The sequence below is a fragment of the Linepithema humile genome, chromosome 7 (assembly GCF_040581485.1).
Source record: "Linepithema humile isolate Giens D197 chromosome 7, Lhum_UNIL_v1.0, whole genome shotgun sequence".
In the NCBI taxonomy this organism is placed as follows: domain Eukaryota; kingdom Metazoa; phylum Arthropoda; class Insecta; order Hymenoptera; family Formicidae; genus Linepithema; species Linepithema humile.
Window position 1 is genome coordinate 14,762,606 of NC_090134.1, and position 21,985 is coordinate 14,784,590.

General features: G+C 33.5%; 2 protein-coding genes and 2 long non-coding RNA genes across 8 annotated transcripts in view; 2 read left to right on the forward strand and 2 right to left on the reverse strand.

The window, feature by feature from the left end:
• Positions 1–35: 35 nt before the first annotated feature.
• Cox10 (Cytochrome c oxidase assembly factor 10) lies at positions 36–3,074 on the reverse strand. Of its 3 annotated transcripts, none has more exons than XM_012379191.2 (7): positions 2,933–3,074; positions 2,493–2,603; positions 2,169–2,415; positions 1,664–1,859; positions 1,361–1,536; positions 902–1,219; positions 36–296 (listed from the first exon to the last, which is right to left on the reverse strand). In XM_012379191.2, the coding sequence occupies exons 2-7, from the start codon at positions 2,565–2,567 to the stop codon at positions 76–78; spliced, it is 1,233 nt and encodes a 410-aa protein (XP_012234614.1). In that variant the 5' UTR covers positions 2,568–2,603; positions 2,933–3,074; the 3' UTR covers positions 36–75. The 3 variants fall into 3 exon arrangements, with proteins under 3 accessions (XP_012234614.1, XP_012234615.1, XP_067215927.1); XM_012379192.2 differs by lacking the exon at positions 2,933–3,074 and adding an exon at positions 2,689–2,865; XM_067359826.1 differs by lacking the exon at positions 2,933–3,074 and having other exon boundaries at positions 2,493–2,804.
• LOC137001265 (uncharacterized) lies at positions 1,067–1,609 on the forward strand. Its single transcript, XR_010891340.1, has 2 exons — positions 1,067–1,207; positions 1,304–1,609. It is a non-coding gene; the product is annotated as an uncharacterized lncRNA (long non-coding RNA).
• Positions 3,075–13,048: 9,974 nt separating the features above from the next.
• Positions 13,049–13,871, reverse strand: LOC137001110 (uncharacterized). The gene is made up of 3 exons (XR_010891238.1): positions 13,704–13,871; positions 13,367–13,549; positions 13,049–13,294 (listed from the first exon to the last, which is right to left on the reverse strand). It is a non-coding gene; the product is annotated as an uncharacterized lncRNA (long non-coding RNA).
• A 158-nt stretch (positions 13,872–14,029) lies between these two features.
• LOC105679238 (uncharacterized) overlaps positions 14,030–21,985 on the forward strand; it is a 48,300-nt gene continuing 40,344 nt past the window's right edge. For 2 of the 3 annotated variants that reach the window (XM_067358536.1, XM_067358535.1), the window contains exon 1: positions 14,030–15,625. In XM_067358536.1, coding sequence (XP_067214637.1) covers positions 15,447–15,625 — 179 coding nt within the window. In that variant the 5' untranslated portion in view covers positions 14,030–15,446. Of the gene's footprint in view, positions 15,626–16,501; positions 17,251–21,985 lie in introns of those variants that run through there. The other variant, XM_067358537.1, reaches the window with a different exon arrangement.

Sequence of the window (21,985 nt, forward strand, 5' to 3'; positions counted from 1 at the left end):
AAAAATCTTGTAAATTTACAACGATATTGCAATAATTTGTACTATCACTGACAAGTTTTTAATTTAAAACTATTACTATACAGACGAAGTTGCCGGAGCGATAGATTTACAAATAGTCAACAAGTCATTGTTCGCTGATTCATGCGATAATATGATCTTGTCTGCTTGCTTTTCCACATCGGCCCGATACTTCTTGCTCGAAAGTAGTAGCACCATCAATAGAGGCAAATGGAGTAACGAAAATCGAAATAATCTTCTAGAGTTAGCACTATCCGAATGCTTATTGAATTTCCAAGCTGAAATTGAAAATGTTAAAATGTACAAAACGCATGCGCACATACATACACGCATTATTATTAGATTGAAGATCCTGTATACTCTATATATACAAAATGTGCTCTAAAACTATCAGTATTTTTAATCCCTTAGGTACATATATGTGCATTATTTGAAAACTAACCGCCAGTAATGCACATATGCATCATTTAAAAGAAATATTCTTTATCTACAAGATTTTTGTGAAACATTATTCACAAATTTTTCAAGTCGCTAAATTCAAATTTTCGATCAAAATTTTCTAACTCTACATTTCAAGATCTAATATGAAACAATGAAAGCCTAAAAAATTATTCTATTCTCATTAAACTTGATTTCTGAGATTTTTTATGATTTTTGAATTCAAAATTGACGTCAATCTGCAGATTACAGATTCAACGTCCTAAAAATTCCAAGTATATTATACATAATTCTAATGTAAATTTAATTGTTTCTTCATAGAATTCATATTTTTGGTAATAAAGCATTTTTATTTTTTAACAGTTAAGAAGTTAATGATTTCCTCGTCAATTTAGAATCGACTTTTCTTGACTTAATAATAAAACTCAAAGCATGCATATGTTACCTAGATAAAGGAAAGATGCATTGAGTGGCGTCGATGCCAATGCAAACCACCAATGAGTCAAGTCTAATGCAGGAGCAAGATAACACAGAGCCATTAAAGCTGCCGTGTATCTCACAGTTGTCCTACGACATAGATCTGGATTTGTAACAGCCATCATTCGATAGCCAGCTCGTGAGTAATCCGCTCTCAAGTTCCAAGAAAGAGCATTGAAGTGTGGAAATTGCCATGTGTACAAGATACTGGACAAGATCCAAGCATCTGGCGTTAGTACACCACTGGTACAAGCTGCCCAACCCATAAGCGGAGGTATAGCACCAACTACGAAAAAGACAATAAGTTACACATGTTTATTACAATACGTAATTGCTTATAAGAAAAATAACTCTTGTTAAAAATATAAAGTTTCCAGAAGAAATAATTAGTAACAATATTTATATGCTTGATGGAATGCACACTCACCGACAGATCCAATCCAAGTATTGGCAATACTAATGCGTTTCATCGGTGTGTAGATGAGCGTATATAAGATAACATTCATGGCACCCAACATCGCCGTCACGCCATTAACTTCATGGTAAAGTATGGATAATCCAACAATGCCAGATACCGCTGCAAATGCTACTGCATGAACAGGCCTGTAATTCATGCCTAATTGTTACCAGTTAATGTCAAAAAAAAATCAATTGGAAAAAAAAAAAAAAAAGCAAACTCTTCAAGTACAAACCTAATTCTTTCAAAAAGAAAAAGTTTGAGGGGACTCACGTCAAACGGCCGCGTACCAATACCCGATTCTTAGTCCGCGACATCTGTGCATCAAAAGGAACTTCGAAAAATTGATTAATAGTATTTGCTGTACCAGAAACTAAGCCCGTACCGACGGAGCACATTGTAAATGTGTAAATGTCAAATGGTGCAGGAGCTAATGCATATCCGGCCATGGTCGTTGCTACAACCAAAGCTGTAAACAAAAAAAGTTATTTGATAAACTAAATATTCAAACATTTTTAATTGAAAAATTATATCGATTAAACTTGAATCTCTGAATTATTAATCTAATTTGTCTCAGTTTGAGGCAAATATATGCATTTCTTTGTATATCACAACATCTTTAGTGGTTTACTTTTTACTTATATATATAACTTAGTCAATTAATATAATCATAAAAAGGTTTACGTAAATTGACGTTTAATTAAAAAAAAAAATTTTTTTTTTTAAATTGAATTTGTTATAATTAGCTGCAACTACTGAATAAATCTAATATACATACATGTCAATTTGATTTTTGACAATTTGAGGTAGTGCTTATGAAGTCTAGTGTAATCGACTATCATAGGTGTCCATTCCGGCTCATCTACTTTACACGGCTGTTTTTTAATTTTGTGCACAACATTCTTAGTGGGAAATGGAATTACTGGAGTCACCGTGACAATCCGTAATTGATCTTCTACATGTTGTGCCGGTTGTTCCATGCACGCAACTTTTGCTGATTTTTGCCTCACTAAACTTTTGGAACACTAGAATATTAAAATTTCCTTAAACAACACAGAACATTGCAATTCAAGTTTTGCAAAGTAATTTTAACGCTACATACCATGATGGAAAATTTTGGCACAAGATTGCATGATATATGCCGACATATTCTCACCGGATGAGTGACAAATAACATGATACTTTTTAACGTTAATCAGTCACTTCCATTGATCTAAATATAAAGTAAAATAAATATTGTGTTTAGAGAAAGCTTAATCATAACTCGAGCACGGATGAATTGTAATTCTGTCGCGCACCACATTTTCTCATCAATATTTCTTGTTATGCAAGAAAACAATAAGTTATGTTTAGAAAAGACAGCAGTTGTACAATCATTGAATAGCATATAATGGATATATACTTCTGAATTTACTGATTTTTTAATTTAATTCACAGAATAATAGGTTAGCTGTGTTAACTTATGTCTCTTTCATAACACATCTGCAATTTGCCTGCAATCACTTCGGAACATAACCTATCGGACAGACAATTCGCACTTACCGTCTTAATGTGGTTAAGTCATACATTCATCATATATTGCTCACATGTTTATTATTATCAATTATAGGTTTGTTCTTTATTGCCGAACTTTCTGCACTAGTGTGTAGGCTATGCCGATTACAGAGCTCTCGACGTTACCAACCGAGACTAGAGAAAGTCTAGAGACTCACGTGCGTTGTGCGAGAAAAGAAGTACGGCCTGATCCTTTGTAAAGACAAGACGTAATACATAGTTTTCTGATATATATATATATATATACTACACGTCTCTCATAGTGTTTATATCCTAATACGCAAATTCTTTCGACCTTTTGGAGCTATTGTGGGCCTCCACGTCGAAGAGGATTAACCAGGACGTTAACCACAGGGTAACCTAACCCTCGAGATACGTTCCCGAACGTAACTAAAGGCCATCACACACAAAATGACATAACTGCATATGCATAGCATAAGACCGTCTCGACCAATGAGCATGCTATGTAAATCAATATGGCGCCTTTATGCTAGATGTTCATTAGTCGAGACGGTCTTATGCTATGCATATGCAGTTATGTCATTTTGTGTGTGATGGCCTTAATGCCCACAAGTATACATACACCACAGATGTCTATACTAGTACTAGATCGCTAACTTCGTCAAAAGAGCTGAGGCCGGCAGGATTTCCGGTTTCGGCCATGACACCCTACAACAAAATGGCGACAATGCGTGTGTATGTGTATATCTGTACGTGCGTATGCACATGTGATACCCGGCGTGGTGATACAAATTGATAATATTGTAAAAATTCTTGAAAGATGCCGAGCAGTTGTTGAGCAGTTGTTGAGCAGTTGTTGAGCAGTTGTTGAGCGGCCATTTTGTTGTAGGGTGTCATGGCTGAAACCGGAAATCCTGCCAGCCTCAGTTTTTCCACAAGATCTATAGAGAGAAGGTTACCTCACGCGCAAAGAGGGGCACATGCTGAGCGAGGCGAGCGCCAAGAGGAGGGCAATGATGATCTCATCGTCAAACAGTAGCTGTCTCTGTCGCACGCTTTAGTGTTTTCTCTCTCGCTCCTTTAATATAGAAATGCTTTAAATTTTTATCGAAAAAATACTTTTATTTTGTGAAATATTGATAACACTATAAATTGCGTAATAAAAATTGAAAAATTGAAAAGTAAATTAGAAAGGCGCTATAAATTACATATATTGCAAATTATAGCGCTAGATATTTAACGTTTATAATGTTAAATATCGCTGCAACAGATGCATTTGTGATACAAATTACTTTGTACTCGTATTTAGACTGTAATATCAATGAAAATAAAATATAATTTGGGGATATACACAAAAAACATCATTTGTAAAGTAGTAAAATAAAAGAAAAAATAGTACATATTTAAAAATTATTTTTAAAATAATATTTACTGTTTATATGCATTATTTACAAAAAAAATACTATAAAGAAATTTATTTTTTATATTTAATTGTGAAAATCTCAAAAATTGTCAAAAAATTGTAACTGAAATTCATAAATGTAAGTTAAATTATTTCTTCGGTTTTGTTCATTTGAATATGTTAAGAGAAATAACAGACAAAATAATTAATATACGTACCTTCGATTTTTACTATATAACCTCTTAAACTGATACATAAAAGTCAATAATGAGAGCAAGTGACAGAGTTAGAAACAGTTAGAAAAGGAAGAACTTTGAAAGAGAGAGACAGCTACTGTTTGTCGATGAGATCATCATGCTCTCCCCTTCCTTCATCGCCCCTCGCCTCAAGCTGTTTCTAGCTCCCCCCTTACTTCATCGTCCCTCGCCCACAACCGGTTTGCCTGAGGTAACCTTCTCTCTATAGATCTTGGTTTTTCCATACGTCAAAGCCTAAAGTTAGCGATCTAGTACTAGTATAGACATCTGTGACATACATTAGTGACACCCATTGAAATATATACCATACTGGAACGAGCACGCCTTTGTTATCGATCGGTTAGATGGAGATAGCTGTTCGGACCCGTATTTCTCTATCTAACCAACAGTTTTGGTCACGTGTTCACAGCTACTATTAGTCGAGAGTAGACGAGATAGAAAGAGAAATCCGGTACCGAGTCACTGCCTTGTCTGACCGTTTTGTCGAATGGAGGGGGTAGCCTGTGCTCGTTCCAGTATGGTATATAGTTCAAAGGTGACACCATTGAGTAAAAAGAAACAGGAGGGAGCGTTTGGTCTTAAAAGTGCGGACGGAAGTGACTATATAAAGTGGTCGCTCAAGATGGCCGCTCAAGGGCGCCAATATTGAATGACTTGTTATGTTTAATTAGGAAATAATGTACAATAAAAAGAAAATAACTATAATATGCAACAATAATACCAAATTTTAATGGCGTTTTTCATTGAGATTGCACTCGTGCAGTATTTCCATAAGAGCAATGTTAAAATCTAAAATCTAAATTTATATTAAATCCTTCGTCATTTCTTTGATCCAGATTTTTCGGAAACCTGTTTGTGAGTGAAAATTATTTAGTAATTATTGTGAATCTACAATTTCGCAATACTATACATATGATTATAATCTCCAAAATAAAAATCTCATTATTGTTGATAATACTAACCGATGAAACGTTATTCCATGATTTCGAGCTGCTGCTGTTATGCCACAAGCTCTACAGTATACTATTTTGATCGTTTATTTCCATACACTGTTGCATAAAAGACTATACACTGCATATTAATGCGTACGGCGTACGGTATGCCGCTTGCCGCAATGCTCGAGCATTCCCTCTCACTTTCAAAAAGTGGTCGCTCAAGATGGCTGCCATGACGTACATCCGTCCGCGGATTTACCTAGTCCTGGCTAGTATATGCTCCCTCCTGTTTCTTTTTACTCAATGGGTGACACCAAAGCGTTCTCTATTGCAGTGCAACGTGCACCCAGTGCCGAATCTACACATAAGCTAAATAAGCTACAGCTTAGGGGTCTCACATTATAAGGGGGCCTCTTTAGTATAGAAAAGATTTAAAAAAATGTATTTTTTGTTAATAAGATTGGTAATAAAATAACAGCAAAAAATTATTAAAATAATAAAAAATTATTTTTATTGTTATAGCCTTTTTTATCAATTATATTTTTTATATCACTTATCACAACAAAAAATAATTTATTACAATATTTTTTTGCGAAGAGCGTTAATTACAAAATCATATATCTCCTTTCTTTCATTTTCTTTTTTTCGGGTTTTCCTATTATAGCTAAAAAAAATATATATATATAATATAGATATATACATATATTGGAAACTCTTTATTTGTAACTATGAAGACGGCATGATACATCTGTGGTCTGACGTACCATACCTGCAATTGTTTTTATGTTCAATTGTCTCCGATATCAAAACAGCTAGGTCGCTTGAATGCTTCTCTGACATAGATAACAGTTTATTTCTGATTTACTTCCGTGCTGGTTCAAGTTTTATTTTAAATTTTTAATTAAAAATGAAAAGAAGTTTTGCAAGTAGATATCAAAAGAGGAAGAAGAAGAAGTTATTAGAAGCTAAATTATCTAATTTATTTCAAATTAACAGTTATTTTAAAATACCAGAAGGAGGATACATGAAGGAGGATTTATTTATTGGGGAGTCAACCTGACGTACCAACTATTTTTACAGATATGTCTACAAATATTCCTATAGATACTGCGTCTAATTCTGAAACTGCAGACTGCAGAACAGAAACTGTTTCTCCCACGGACTAAGGAATAGAGGGACCGAGTCTAAAGTCCTAGTTTCGACGAGAGGGGATGGTAATTCAAGCGTGCGGGGGGGACTGCTTTCCGCCATATTGATGTAGCGATTCTTACACAGAGATTCTGTGTCTGTGACATGGTTACACTCGTGTAGTGGTGCCACTAGACATAACGAGTGACAAGCATAAAGAGATTAGGTGGTTTTATTATTGTTGTATTATAAATTTTATAAAATACTTTAACTTTTATTACTATGAGGCTCTGCATACAGTAGACAAAATATTAGAAATAGCAATAAACATTTAATATTAAAAAGAGAAATTATTTTACATCTAACAAGAGAATAAAATATATTAATTAGTTCCAATTCTTATTTCTTAATTTATGCATTAATTTTTTCTATTCTTTTTATTTTTAAAATAAATAATTCCAATTTCTTATTTCTAATATTTAATAATTATTCCTATTTCTATTTCCTATTTTGTTTATTGTGCGCAGGATCTGACTATCATTTCTCACACATACGCAAATAGTGAGTTCTATGTGTGGTGATTACTAAACGAATATGGCGGCCTCCCCCGCCGCAAACGTGCTCCCCCGGTACAGCTTGTGCTCCGTCCCTCTATTCCTTAGTCCGTGAGCTATACTTTTTCAATAACAGAAAACGGGAATATGGGGACCTGTAGCGTACTATAGTCAATCCACCAATCAGAAGCCAAGTATCATAGTTTTGAACTTGAAATGCTTGCGGTTGTAAAATTAATCGAACGTTTCCACATTTATTTGTATGGATTGCAATTCACAGTCGTGACTGACTGTCACGCTCTAGTTTACGCAGTAAACAAAGCCCATTTAAACCCCCGTATTGCGCGCTGGACATTAAGACTTCAAAATTATAAATTTCGAGTTTCACATAGATCAGGACACAAAATGTGCCATGTAGATGCATTAAGCCGCGTCGCGTGCTATGTTGAAAACTTACCTCTTGAAAGACAATTAGAGTTTAAGCAACTGCAAGATTGCAGACTTAAAGAAATAGCGGAAAAATTAGAATTAGAGGAAAGCGATAAATTCGAATTAATCGATGGCTTAATCTTTAAAAAGGGGCCAGACAAACCGCGTTTTGTCGTCCCAGAATCAATGATTCGGAAAATTATTTGGGTCTACCATGATGAGCAAGCTCACTGTGGGACAGAAAAAACCTTTGAAGGTATTAGCGCCAATTACTGGTTTCCTTCGCTACGTAAAAGAGTACGTAATTACATAGACAACTGTTTAGATTGTTTGATTGCAAATTCTTCAGTTAATTCTCGAGAAGGGGAGTTACAGTTAGTCGACAATCCCAATAGACCTATGCAAATTTTGCATTGTGACCATTTCGGTCCGCTCACTGAATCCTTTAATGGGTTCAAGCCAGATAATGACTAATATTTACTTATTATTTATAGTATGTAAGTTTGGTTTATATTTACGCAATTAGTCTATAAGTTCTACGTTTTGCAATTTGTATTATCTAATGTTAAGTTTTTGCGACACTGTCTATCTGCGATATTAACCAAAGTATTTTGTTTTATTTAAGGAAAATGTGATATAAACACATCGAGTTAATTATCAATGCTCAGCGGAAAGATCGAAAGTTTATTTTGTGATAATTAATAAGTTACAGCATATGTATACCCATATTTTGTTGTTAGAAAAGCTTTTGTTGTATTTTAAATATTGTATTTCATTAGTATTACACATTCGGGTCAAATGCAATTACAGGCTGGCCGAGCTGTAAGAGGCTAGTCACTAGAGTGTTGTGTTCCCGGTCAATCTGAAGCGTGAATGTCAGCCTTGAGTCGTCATTGGCTACTTGGGTTTCCCCAGACCAATCCAGTGGGTTCCCGCCAACGGCAATAATTCTGTGTTCTCATTGGCTCACGTGATCGAGCTAAGGTGATGTGAGTTGGGCTGCATGAGCGTGACTTCGGACAAGAGAGTCTGAGTTGAACCGTCCAAGCGTTAACATGCGTTGCGCCTTGATATTGTATTTTACGGTGTATTTTACCGAGTAATAAATTCTGTTCTTTTCATCCTGACATTAATCTAAATTAACTATACACCTTACAGTTCATTTTACCCCAGGCTCACTTATACATGCAATAAAAGCAAAAATGTCAAACAATATAGTAATTATGCAAATTTTATTGTAATTACTAATATAATAAAACATTCTATTCAAATTTTATTTGAAAAATTATTATTATTATAGTTATAAAAAGCATGATTTACAAAGCTAATAATTATTATTGCTAAATTTATTCAGATTTTATTTATTCGATTTTTTGTTCTATTTCTTTAAAATGATTTCCAATTAGTATTATTCTGTAACTTTTTTATTTTATACTTAATTTTTATTGTAAATAATAATATTATAATAATTAATAATAATATAATAATAATTTAATTATAAATAATAAACACGAGAATAAAAAACAATATACGATTTTTTCTTCAAACAATAACAAATAAATATGTGATATGTTCACATATAAGTTACAAATATTTTTTTATCATCTCCTGAACAAATGAACAAAATACGAACTGAACGTTATTCACATTTATATTTGCATTTATTTTATAGTTTTCATATATTCTAAAAATTATATATAAGAACGAAAATTTGCATTCGTTTTTTCATTCAAGATTTCTTTGATCTATATCCGTTTAAAAAAAAAGAAAACTATATTTGATTATAATATTTCAGACTACTCAGGGAGAACAACTGGTCTAAGAAACGTCTAATAGACGTCGATAGACGTCTATTAGACGTCTATTAGATGTCTATAGACGTCTATTAGACGTTTCTTAGACCTGTTGTTCTTTCTGGGTATAAAATAAAAAATCCTCAAGAAAATATCAATACAAAATATAGTGATGTCGGTCTATGAAATACTTTAACTAAGGATGATATTTTATTTTGGGTTAAAAAAGGACCTGCTGATTGCCAAAACTGGCAGGATTCATTTGAAAAATCCAAACAGATATATAAAAATTAAGCAAGATATTGCTCTCGAGGACTTTTCTATTCCACAAAAATTAATGGCGAAAAATATAGTCGAGAATGGTTAGTGTATTCTCCATCAACTGGATGTGTTTATTGTTTTGTATGCAAGCTTTTTTCAAATTCAAACTGCACCTTAGCCAATAATGGCTTTAATGATTGGCGGAACTCCATTGTAATTAAACAACATGAGAATTTAAATTGTCATAGAGCAGCTTTACTCATATTTAACAAGGAAAAGTGAATCTACTTTAAATATAAAATTAGAAAAACAAATTATGAAAGAACAAAAATATTGGAGGCAAGTGCTTCAACGTATTGTTGCAGTCGTATCTACGTTGGCAGAACGAGGATTGCCATTTCGGGGCACTGAAGAAAAATTTGATTCACCTCAAAATGGAAATTTTCTCGGATTATTAGAATTAATTGCTCAATTTGATCCATTTCTCGCTGATCATATAAGCTGTTATGGGAATTCTGGAAAGCCATCATATTTATCTTAAAACAATATGTAATGAAATTATTGATTTAATGGCTGAAAAAGTAAGAAACTCTATTTTTGAAGATTTAAAAAAAGCAGAATATTTTAGTTTATCTGTTGATTCCACACCTGATTACTCACATATTGATCAATTAACTGTTATTGTAAGATATGTATCTTCTCATGATGGTTATCCCGTCGAACGATTTTTAACATTTATACCAATAGAAAACCATTCTGGAGAAAATTTGGCCAATTTGATATTTAATTATATTATAAATGAGTGTAAAATTGATTTTAACAAATGTAGAGGACAATCCTATGATAACGCGGCCAATATGTCAGGAAGATATAAGGGTATGCAACAAAAAATTTTAGAAAAATATAAATATGCTGTATATATTCCTTGTGCTGGACATTCGTTAAATTTAGTTGAACGCGCTGCAGTTAATTGTTGTATAGATGCAGTAAACTTTTTTGCAATTTTGCAACAAATATACATATTTTTTTCTGCTTTGACAAAACGATGGTCTATTTGAAAATCGAGTTTGGGATCCAATTCTGAAATTTCAAAATGTCTTTCTGATACAAGATGGGAAGCAAATGTTAAGGCTACAAAAACAGTTTTAAAAAATTACGATTTAATTATTGATGCTTTGAAAACATTTCAAGATAATGAATATGAAAATGGCGAAACTAAAAGAAAAGCATCTATTATTCACGAGAAAATGGAAGAACTTGAATTTATGTTTATGCTTATATTATATAATAATATATTAGAAGAGTTTCAAAAAACCAGCAAAATATTACAAGATCCTCAAACATCATTAAATATATGTTCAAAAATGTATGCATATTTATCAGAGTTTATAAAAAAAAGCAGAAATAATTTCGATAAATTTGAACAAAATGCAAAAGAAAAATTACAAGATGACATAGATTATAAGAACGTAAAGAAAAGAAGAAGATTTAGAAAAGTACAAATTAATGATGGAAGTGCACTCGATATTGATGATCTTTCTCCTAGAGATCGATTCCGAATAAAATCTTTTATCCCTATTATGGACGCTTTAGAAACCAATATACAGAAAAGAGCTGAAGTGTATGAAAATATTTCAAACAAATTTTCATTTCTTCTAAATTTTGATCTAAAAGACAACTTGACAGAAACTGACAAATTGACAGAAAATGTAAAAGTATTAGTAAATAATTACCCTGATGATATAGATAAAAATTTATGCGAAGAGATAAAACATTTTCACTTATATATAAAAAAAAATTATTTTGAAATAAAAGACTATACTTTTCAAAGTTTATATAATATAATAATAAAAGATAATGTGCAGTCAGTTTTTCCAAATATATTTCGAATTTTTCTAACTTTAATGATAAGTAATTGCTCTGGAGAAAGACCATTTAGCAAACTAAAAAGAGTAAAAAATGAATGTCGTGCAAGCATGCTGCAAAGAAAACTATATTCTTTGAGTATTTTATATATAGAGAGTGATAAACTGAGAACTTTGTCATTTCAAGATATTGTAACAGACTTCGCAATAAGAAAAGCACGAAAACGAATGTTTTAAATAAAATTGGATCTCGATATTGTATATTATTCATTTGTAATGTAAGTTATAATAAATGCGGACATATATATATACACACATAGGTATGTATATTGTTGTATATTATGTTTTGTTATTTCTATAAGTCCGCTGCAATAGGTTTTTTTTTTTGGTCGCTCAAACTATCGCAAAAATTAAATTTTCAAGAAATATGGGGGCCTCCTTAAAATCATAGTATAGGGGCCACAAAATCGTACATCCAATCCTGCGTGCATCAAGCATTGAGTTCTGGTTGCGTTCCGTTTCGCACATTATGTGCACGAATTACATAGAAAACGTTTCGTTTCACTCAATGCGCGCATGAACAGCGCTTAGAATTCCCTAGATCCCCACCACCTGCAGCGCATAATACACGCATCAGCTACCTCAAGTTTGAGTTGCAGCAGCTTATGCGTTCCATGCGATTGCGTAATTGCATATGGCGATTGATAGCGATATTGTAAAAAGTGTCAAAATAGGAAGAGTCATAATGGAAGAGTCATTGATGATTCACTACTATTACTGTCACTCATTTCATCAATTAAAAACATTGTCACATTGATAGCGCAATTTATTGTGGAATCCATTTTGGGCCGGTATTCATAGTCCGTTCTTATATTCAAGATCGTCTTAAGCACGAACTTATATTCGCTCTCTTCGTCAGACACAATCTATGTTTGACGAAGAGAGCGAATATAAGTCCGTGCTTAAGACGATTTTGAATATAAGAAGGGACTATGAATACCGCCCTTGATTTTCCGCTTCTAATGCGTTCAATATCGTTCCGTTTCAAAGCATGTATCATGCGCATGATGAAACGAAACGCAGCCAATGCGCTAAGCATTAGCGATGCGAACGATGTGTGCTATGCGCAAAACGGAACGCAACCTCTATAACATACTAGAGACCCTAAAAAAAGAGACTTGCCAACTCGTCACGTGACTGTTAGTGGACTCTGATTGGCTGGTGTATGGATCACACATTTGTGCCCCGTGTGCACCATAAAGCTACACTGAACTACACTATAACCTATTTTGATGAAGTGTGTGATGTGGTTACGTAATGATTAATGATGATTATATACGGATATATATTTTTAAACATCTATTGTTGATAAATTAATTATCTTATCTAAGTAAAATTATGAGAAAGAGCAATATATATTGTTATAAAAAAGCTTTCAATTGATAAATTTAGACGCTTTATAGTAAACAAGTAGTATGAAAGTTAGAGATCTATTTCATTAATAATATAATTCTTATCATAGATTTGGATCTTATATTTGCAATGTCATATACATCTGCTGCGCATCGAGGTGCTTCAATAAATCCGGTGAAGGATATGCATTAGTGCAATTCCCTAAAGAAGACCAATATAAAAAAACATTCCTTGCTTGCGATTTGTTGTAAGAATTGTCAGAGGGACAACGACAGAAGCGTGATGATATTGCATCTTTTTTTATTTCTTTCCGGCGATCCACTACCAAAAAATCGGATGGTTCAAAGTGTACCTGAAAATGGAGAAACACTTTTAAAACTATTTTTATTTGATTTTGCATAACATTCTTATGATGTACACTCACTTCACACAATCTAAGATTTTCCAGAAAACGTTTTGACGCATTCTCGCCCCAAACAGCATCTGACCATGCTTTTTGATATTGGTCTTCTTTAGGGAATCGCACTAATGCATATCCTTCACCGGATTTATTGAAGCACCTCGATGCGCAGCAGATGTATGGCATTGCAAAATATAAGATCCAAATCTATGATAAGAATTATATTATTAATGAAATAGATCTTTAACTTTCATACTACTTATTTACTATAAAGCGTCTAAATTTATCAATTGAAAGCTTTTTTATAACAATATATATTGTTTTTTCTCATAATTTTACTTAGATAAGATAATTAACTTACCAACAATAGATGTTTAAAAATATATATCCGTATATAATCATCACTAATCATTACGTACGTAACCACATCACACTTCATCAAAATAGGTTATAGTGTAGTTCAGTGTAGCTTTATGGTGCACACGGGGCACAAATGTGCGATCCATACACCAGCCAATCAGAGGGCTTGTTCGTTTTAGCTACACTGGGGCTGCTCTGGGTCTGCTCTACACAGGATAATACAGGACAGATAAATAGTTTGTCCTGTATTATCTTGTTTAGAGCAGACCCAGAGCTGCCCCAGTGCAGCTAAAACGAACAAGCCCAGAATCCACTAACAGTCACGTGACGAGTTGGCGAGTCTCTTTTTTTAGGGTCTCTAAGTAGCATGCATTTATCGTCTGTTGTGTCGGCTCGGTGGAAGGGAGACGTTCGCTCTCTTCCATTGGTTGAACGGTCGAGCTCACACGGATACGTGACGTAGCGCTTCTGTAAGGTTGTGAGGCAGCGGAGCCGGGACCGCTGTGGGAAAGATCGCATCACTGGTGACGACAGTGAGGCTTACCCAAAGATGTCTATACTAGTACTAAGGCACTAGATATGTAGGTATTCTCATCCGCCATTTTGGTTCCTACTAGATGGAGAATTATAGCGTATATAGTATAGTATAGCGTACATGTGTAACACGTCAATTATTAAAAATGATTCAGGACTTTTTTCGACTCATTTTTTGGCAAGGAATAACGCTATGTACTTAGTGGGCAGTCTTTAAGTGTCACCCTGTATACGCTATAATTCTCCATCTAATAGGAACCAAAATGGCGGATGAGAATACCTACATATCTAGTGCCTTACTAGTACTAGATCGCTAACTTCGTCAAAAAAGCTGAGGCCGGCAGGATTTCCGATTTCGGCCATGACACCCTACAACAAAATGGCGACAATGCGTGTGTATGTGTATATCTGTACGTGCGTATGCACATGTGATACCCGGCGTGGTGATACAAATTGATAATATTGGGCGGTATTCATAGTCCGTTCTTATATTCAAAATCGTCTTAAGCACGGACTTATATTTGCTCTCTTTGTCAGACACAATCTATGTGTGACGAAGAGAGCGAATATAAGTTCGTGCTTAAGACGATCTTGAATAAAAGAACGGACTATGAATACCGGCCATTGTAAAAATTCTTGAATGATGCCGAGCAGTTGTTGAGCAGTTGTTGAGCAGTTGTTGAGCGGCCATTTTGTTGTAGGGTGTCATGGCCGAAACCGAAAATTCTGCCAGCCTCAGTTTTTCCATACGTCAAAGCCTAAAGTTAGCGATCTAGTACTAGTATAGACATCTGTGTTTCTGGCAGCACTGCTCTGTCCCCACTTGCACTATTTCAATTCAGTTCAGTGCAGTGTGAACTCAATGCAGCAATAAAGAACAAACCTTCAGTCGCACATGCGAAAAACTGGGCAGTATAGCGTGGATTAGTGGAAGTTGCTTCAGGGGAATGAATGGGAAGTTGCCTGAAAGTCTAATAAATGTTTCAGAAATCTCAGGAATTTCAACGTGGTATAGTTTATAGGACCTAGAAAGTTTGTGCCGAATAGCTATGTTTAAGCTGAAGACATTGTACTATTAAAATAAAAAAGTAGAGCGTTCAGTGAAGTGAACACAGTGGTTATAATATATACATATTTTCACGCGGTCATACAATCTCAGCAAACTCATTTCAATTACTCCAATCACTCCAATTCAATTAAGAAAACAAATATGCTCAATAATTTGCCGATCGAGCTATTAGAAAAAATTTTTAATTTCTGTGAACCACCTACTTTATCAAAGATTAGTATGGTATGCAGTCGATTTAATAATGTGGTATTCGATATATTAACGAAAAAAAGTGAACATTTGCTTGTTACAAATATGAAATCAGAAAAATTTAGTGAACGGTAAGTTAAACAAAGCTTAATCTTTATTTATATTTCAATTTATTGTAGAATAGTGCTCGGAATTAATTGCTACTATATTTTTAATAAATTTTTTTAACATTAATCACATAACGCTACTCCTAAGGCTGAATTCCCACTGAGCGCTTCACGTGTCGCGTCATCCGTCGCGTCACGAATTAACCAATCAAAACATCCCATTTTATTGCATCATGTGCCACGCGACTACTTGCGCGACGCATCGGCAGTGCTGCCAGAAACGAGCGGCAGCATCACACAAATCAACCGAGAACCGATGACGTCACCCTATCCGTGTGAGCTCGACCAACACCACCTATAGACAAGGCCTCTCCACTGAAATCATGACGTCATCAGTAGTAGGCCATTTATCTTTCAGTTTTCTAACGTAACCTTGTGTTTCATGCGACATTAACGTGAATTTTTTAATAGTGTAGTGTGTTTTGATAAGAATTTTTTGTTGTGGATAGTTGATGAATGCCTGTATTATTGAGGTAAGTCATAATTTTATTAATTTACCGAATTATGAACGTATTTAGAAAACTGACTAATAGGTTAGATTTGAATCATACTTCTTTATTATTGAAATTATGTATTTCTTTTATAGCAATGCCTTTCAAATGTTGTGTGCCAAATTGTAACGGCAATTACAAAAATGTTAATTATAAAAATTACGCATACACTCTCTAACATCCTTTTAAAGAATTACACAAAAAGACAAAATGATATCATAAAAAGAAAAACAACGCCAGACTGCAAAAGAATGAAACCATAAACTAAAGCTGTTTTATTATTTTATTCAATAAAGTAATTTAAATTACTTTATTAAATATAATAATAGTAAATCCTTTAATAAAATAATAAAACAGCTTTAGTTTATGGTTTCATTCTTTTTCATTCTTTTTGCATTCTTTTTGTTTTTCTTCTTATGATATCATTTTGTCTTTTTGTGTAATTCTTTAAAAGGATGTTAGAGAGTGTATGCGTAATTTTTATAATTAACATTTTTGTAATTACCGTTACAATTTGGCACACAACATTTGAAAGGCATTGCTATAAAAAAAATACATAATTTCAATAATAAAGAAGTATGATCCAAATCTAACCTATTATGGTCAGTTTTCTAAATACGTTCATAATTCGGTAAATTAATAAAATTATGACTTACCTCAATAATACAGGCATTCATCAATTATCCACAACAAAAAATTCTTATCAAAACACGCTACACTATTAAAAAATATACGTTAATGTCGCATGAAACACAAGGTTACGTTAGAAAACTGAAAGATAAATGGCCTACTAGTGATGACGTCATGATTTCAGTGGAGAGCCAGGGATGCAATATTTCCTACCGGGCTCCTGGCTCTCGAGCCCCACACAAGCGAGAAGCGCGTACATGTGCTGCGCAAAGTGTTCCGCGCAGCACATGTACACGCTTCTCGCTCGTGTGGGGCTCGGAAGCCGGGAGCCCGGTAGGAAACATTGCATCACTGGGAGAGGTCTTGTCTATAGGTGGTGTTGGCTCGACCCGGTCGACCAATGGAAAAAAACGCACGTCTCCCTTCCACCGAGCCGACGCAACAGACGATAAATGCTAACAATAAGAAGTAAGTGTTTCTAAGGCAAGTAGAGTCCCTATATATATACTCTAAAGGCAAGTGGCTGGAATATGAAAAATCCCGTGTTCGAGATTTGCTTCTCGCAACTTTCTTTTCTTTTTTCCGCATTTGTTTCTAACAGTGTAAATTATCAAATAATCTTTTTTTTGCTAAAAAAATAATAGTTTATATTTATTAATAATATTCGCATATGTTAAAATTAACAATTTTTGAAATAATTCAGATTTGCTATTGTCAATAGAAAAATGAAGTTATTTTGCAATATTGCAACAAAGTGTAAATTTAACATATGCTATGTTCTTGCCACTCGCTTTATTCGTTTAACCATGCTTGCTTTGACATTTATGTCTATCGACTCGAAAGATTTTACATACCTGTAAAACTTTTAATTATTTCCCAACTTACAATTAGTCATTCGCGTCCTGATATTTTTTCTCCCGTTCAATAATTTTCTGTTCGTACATTCGGAGAATCCGAATAGTGAGATCAATAATGTACTTAATTTTCGTACACTCTAGTATCTCAATCTGAGATCGGTGTATATTTTAACGTCTCAAATGTAGACGAATTATTTCTATATGAAAAATAATTAAAATTTTCACACCAACAATCTATGATATATGCTCTATATGCCATATTATATTTTATTCCATTTTTAATTATTTATTTTAAACTACTGCATATTAGCAAGAGTTACTGTACTATGGAGATTAGTGGAGGAGACGGTAACATATATTATAAATGCAGTCAGATTTATTGTACTCTTGTTAGTATTGTTAAAATATTGTAAAAATAATGTATTATTAGTTTATTAGTAATTATAATAGTATTATTAATAGTGGTGTTCCGCACTACCTTCGAGGTTCCACTAACGGCGCGTTAGGTTTTTTTAGTGGACCTTCGCCAGGAGCCCTATTATACCACATTTCATTATTCTTTCTATATTTCTTTTATACATATGTGATGTCATTTGCAGACAAGATACTTTTTTTACTTTTGTCATTTACAAGTGTGATGTCATTTGCAGACAAGATACTCTTTTTACTCTTGTCATTTACAAGTGTGGTGTTATTTGCAGACAAGATACTCTTTTTACTCTTGTCATTTACAAGTGTGGTGTCATTTGCAGACAAGATACTCTTTTTACGCTTGTCATTTACAAGTGATGTCATTTGCAGACAAATAACTTATTACACTTCTGTAATAAAATTAGCAGTTACTTTTTTGTGTTATATACAAAATACTATTTATTTGTAACATTATTATTGCGTATCATTAGATGTTGAGGGACCAGCTATATCATCAACGATATCATCTGCAGCATGTAGATTAAGACAACTTTTATGTTTTTTAGAACATGTAGAATATAATTTGTTTGATGACATGAGAGACAAATGTTTTTCATTAATCTCCATCTCTAAAATAGATTCTTTTCTTGCGTTCAAAGCTGATTTTAAAACGCAAATGGCATTTACAGAGACGGATGAAAAGCTATTTCGTTTTTTCGTTTTTATGTCTGATAAAATTGAAAATATTCTTTCTGGATCGGCATTAGAATTTGGAAGTGATCTAATAGAATTTATAAGGGATTTAAGATTTGGATATTTTACAAGATCTCTGGAGCTTTTACTTTGTAAAATCTGTTTCCACATGTTATCAAAACTTAATTTTTTAAGATTTGTTTTTTCTGTTTCTGTAAAATTGAGATGTACAATAAACCATTCTTTTTTTAAACCATTTTCGTCAAAACCACCGAGAGTTTGAACGATAAAAGAAACGTCATTGAATGATGTTTCTCTGTCAAAATCAAATAAAACAACGTCTGAATCAAAAACTTTCAATTTTGACAAAAATTTGTCATTAATTGGTAATCCTTTACTAATTTCCTCGGCAGCTGTCACATAAAATTGCAAACAATTTTCTCGAACATTCGCAACTATGTCTAAGTATCCGTTCTTTGTCAGTTCGTCGAGGTATTCTTCGCATTCTAATCCTAAATTTATTTTATTTAAAGATTTTTGATTATTTTTGTCAGAAAATTGAATATTATTGCATACGTTTTTTAAAAACTTCGGTTTTAGAAAGTGTTTACAAACTGTGGTTAGAAACTCTACTGATTTACAAATACAAATAGCAAAATACAAATAAAAACATAGAAAACATCCAACAAGAACAGCAGCAGCTGGAGGAACAAACAAGTGGTAAATTATTTTTTTCTTTTATTTTTTGTAACTAAATGATTAATTTTTATGCATGATTGTTTTATTTAATATAGTACTTATCTGTAAATGTGCTTATTTTTTAGAAAAAAAGAAAAGGAGAAGGAAAGTCTCGCGCTCGCTGGTATCACCAGCGAGGTGGAAAAAATTAATGGGGGGGGGGGGCAGAGGTGGATGGAGAGGCAGAGGTAGATGGAGCGGCAGAGGTGAATGGGGTGGCAGAGGTGGATGGGGTGGCAGAGGTAAGTGGGGACAGAGAGGTGGCCAGGGCGGAAGAGGCCCTATTATAATAAAAAAATATTATATAAATAAATAAGATATTAAATAGATATAAAAATAATTTTATATATTAATTTAATATTAATAATATTAGTAAAGAGCCAACAGAGGAGCCGGATATTCGTGCAAAGGTTATCGTATATTAGTTTATAACCATTATAACATTTACATTAAAAACAAATGTTTCAGCCTGTCATCAGGCCTTCATCAGTATTATTACAAAAACCAATAAACCGCAACGCATTAATTAAATACAATATAAGAAGCAAATAACATAATTAACCAAAGAGTAGTTCAACCACGTTAGAACTGTAATAAAAAAAGAACCAAATGAGAATTCGTGTTGCAAAATGAGCGCAGACCGAAGAAATAAATCATTTTTACATACTTGTAGTAAAGCACTTGTAGAAAGCTCATCCACCCAAGATGGAACGAGGTAGGAGAGAAATCTTAGATCCATATTATATGATGGTTGATATCTTAATGTTTGTAATAGAATAACGACAAAATTCAAGTGATGAGGAATAGTGAGAGGGCGGAGGGGGAGGGGGGACGGAAAGAATAAGGAGTATGGAGGAGAAGGTATAGATACCTAGGAGGGGATGAAAGGAATTAATATATGAAAAGGAAACAATACAATTATAAAGGGCGAAACAAATTAATAATGGGGAGATAAGAATCTGGTAACCGTTCGGTGTCATTTTGATTGTTTAAGCCTGCACGTTGTCTTTTTATAAACACCATTTCCGATATCATTCTTTTTCCATAAAAAGGTTCCCCGTTCAAAATCCTCACATTGTCCCAGTCAAAATCGTGAGAAAAATCAATTTTATGTTTAGAAATAACCGAGGGGGAACAGCTCTTTTTTATGTCGTTTTTGTGTTCTTTAATTCTGATATTAAGTTGTCTTTTAGTCTGTCCCACGTAAGTTTTCTCACAATCTCGACACGAAATCATGTATACGACATGACAATGAGAAAATTTATTCAACTTGTCTTTGCCCGTCTTTATAAATTGTGGTCATCTACCAAACGGTTTTTGAGATCAAACTCTGACATCATCATCACCAGAGCAGACAAAGGAAATACCACTGTAGCCCTCGACAAGAAGCAATATATTAATGATTTAGAAACAATGTTAGGTGATTTGGATACATACTCTCTACACAACAAAGATCCATGCAAAATTTTAACACGCAATTTGTGTGAATTATTAACGAGGTGGAAGAGAAACAATTTTATTGAAGACAATATTTATAGACGTTTAATGACAAGTGTTGGTGTCCTTCCTAGAGCCTATGGGTTACCTAAAATCCACAAACCTGGTTGCCCACTTAGAATAATAGTTTCCTCCATCAACAGCCCTTTATACGCCCTTTCGGTTTATTTTCATAAAATTGTTCAAAAAAGTTTACCTCCTCCAGATAGCCACATTGAAAATAGTTTCGATTTTGTTGATAAATTAAATGGATTTGTTATTGGGGACGAATTTTAAATTATATCTTTAGATGTGGTAGCTATGTTTACGAATATCCCCATAGAATTAGCTATTGACAGTATTTCTAACAGATGGGTTTCAATTTCCCCTAATACCTCCATACCTCTTAACGAATTTTTGAAGGGTATCCGCTTGATACTGGGTTCCACTTTTTTTAATTTTAATAACAAAATTTACAAACAAACTTATGGCACCCCCATGGCCTCCCCGTTATCTCCATTGATTGCTGACCTGGTAATACAAGACCTGGAAGTCAGCGCGTTGGATAGACTGCCTTTTAGATTACCTTTTTATTACCGTTATGTGGACGATATTATTTTAGCTGCACCTAACAATTCCATAAATTTTATCAGTGACATTTTTAATTCTTATCATGAGAGACTAAAGTTTACTGTTGAAGTTGGTTTGGACAATCGCATTAACTTCCTCGACTTAACTTTGATCGTGAAAAATAACACAATCACATTTGACTGGTTCCAGAAACCTATTTCTTCAGGTAGACTATTAAATTATCATTCCCATCATCCGATATTGCACAAAAAAGGGACTATTATAAGTTTAACCGATAGAATTTTTTTACTTTCCCATCCTGAATTTCATAACAAAAATTTTACAATGGCAATTAATATCCTATTAAATAATTGTTATCCAATTAATTTTATTTTTTCGACTATACATAATAGGCTTAAGTTTTTAATCCATAAAAAATCAAGTGATATTAATTTAAC

What these genes read in the sequence shown, in the direction of transcription:
- Cox10 (XM_012379191.2), bottom strand. Translation starts at nt 2,567, where the DNA reads ATGTTATTTGTCACTCATCCGGTGAGAATATGTCGGCATATATCATGC. An exon ending in TGCCAAAATTTTCCATCATG is followed by an intron (nt 2,416 to 2,492) that starts GTATGTAGCGTT and finishes TTAATATTCTAG; the next exon opens with TGTTCCAAAAGTTTAGTGAG. An exon ending in GTCAAAAATCAAATTGACAT is followed by an intron (nt 1,860 to 2,168) that starts GTATGTATATTA and finishes TTTTGTTTACAG; the next exon opens with CTTTGGTTGTAGCAACGACC.